Source organism: Eimeria mitis, genomic scaffold (genome assembly GCF_000499745.2).
Source record: "Eimeria mitis Houghton genomic scaffold, Emh_scaff6182, whole genome shotgun sequence".
In the NCBI taxonomy this organism is placed as follows: domain Eukaryota; phylum Apicomplexa; class Conoidasida; order Eucoccidiorida; family Eimeriidae; genus Eimeria; species Eimeria mitis.
This window is the reverse complement of record NW_013574383.1, coordinates 1-1096: the sequence shown is the minus strand read 5'-3', so window position 1 is coordinate 1096 and position 1096 is coordinate 1. Positions and strand designations below refer to the sequence as shown.

The 1096-nt window shown below is 51.7% G+C and overlaps 1 protein-coding gene across 1 annotated transcript in view; it reads right to left on the bottom strand.

Moving 5' to 3' along the window:
• The window catches only part of EMH_0086410 (SAG family member), a gene marked incomplete at both ends in the record, with an annotated part of 1164 nt that extends 827 nt beyond the window's left edge, over positions 1-337 (bottom strand). Inside the window, one exon of the mRNA XM_013501028.1 lies at positions 281-337. Within this exon, the coding sequence (XP_013356482.1) occupies positions 281-337 (57 nt within the window). The remainder of the gene's footprint in view (positions 1-280) is intronic.
• Between the last annotated feature and the right edge of the window lie 759 nt (positions 338-1096).

Below are 1096 nucleotides of genomic sequence, written 5' to 3'. Positions count from 1 at the left end.
CAGCATTGACCTCGGAAAGACAGTGGCCATCTTTTCCTGCGAAAGAACAACCGAACTACTGTTAGCTGTGGACAATGATTCGCAAGACAAAAGTGTCATACGGGCACTTTTCAATGCCTGTCGGTCTCTCCCAGTTTGTTTGTGGGGTTCTGGCCCGTTGGACACAAAGGGGATCGGGCAGCTGAGGGCATAGTCCAACAAACCAACTGCACATGAAACTATGCAACATACCAAATTCTACTTTGTAGGTTGGGTTTTGTGCTGCTACGGTGCCGCTGACTTTGGCCAGGACGAGGAACGAGGCACTGACGACTGTGAGCAGATTGAGAGGCGCCATTGTCTGCCAGGAGTCGTTGGGTTAGCCAAGAAGGAGGCGAAGACACAATCCACTAAATCATCAAAACATATTAGCGCTACTCAGATCGCAGAGGCCGACGACGTTATCATTAGTTTCAGGGACTTTGAGGCAGCCGGTGCCGGGGGTGCGGGTGAACTCATGGCAGGTAGGCCAGGCCACTGCCCCTTCGCTGCCCAGCGTCTTACGACCTCTCTAAAAGGCAAATAATATCTAAGGACCCTTTATAGTATTTTTACGGTGCAAAAAATGCCAGAACGGGTAAGGGGGCATCAAAGCCAGCCCAGCAAGCTACGGAATCCCATGAATGCTCGTGTCTTGCACCCCAGCCACCGACGTCGAGTCGCAGGGTCAGCACCCAAGAAACCCACGCCGATTTCTCTCACCAAATTCGTTTCTACCATATCCACAAAGTTAAAGTGCTTCTTAAATACTTGTCCTGCGCTCCTTACCCTAACTGGAAGCGGCACTCCGGGCTGCAGCCGTGGTCCGGCAAAGCCTCGCTCTGTTTCATTCTGCTCACGCTGCCGTGACCGTGGCACTCTATGAACGGTGTAATTTCCAGGACTAAGCACAATTATATAGCTGAATATGGTTGGTTGCAGCAACATTCCACACGAAGCAAAGCCCGGCAGCAACATCGTGGCCGCTTCGTCACGACCACCCCCGAGCATTGCGGACCACAGAGGGCAAAGGAAGGAAAAAGTGAAGAAGCGACGTTATTTTACCCCTTCACACTAT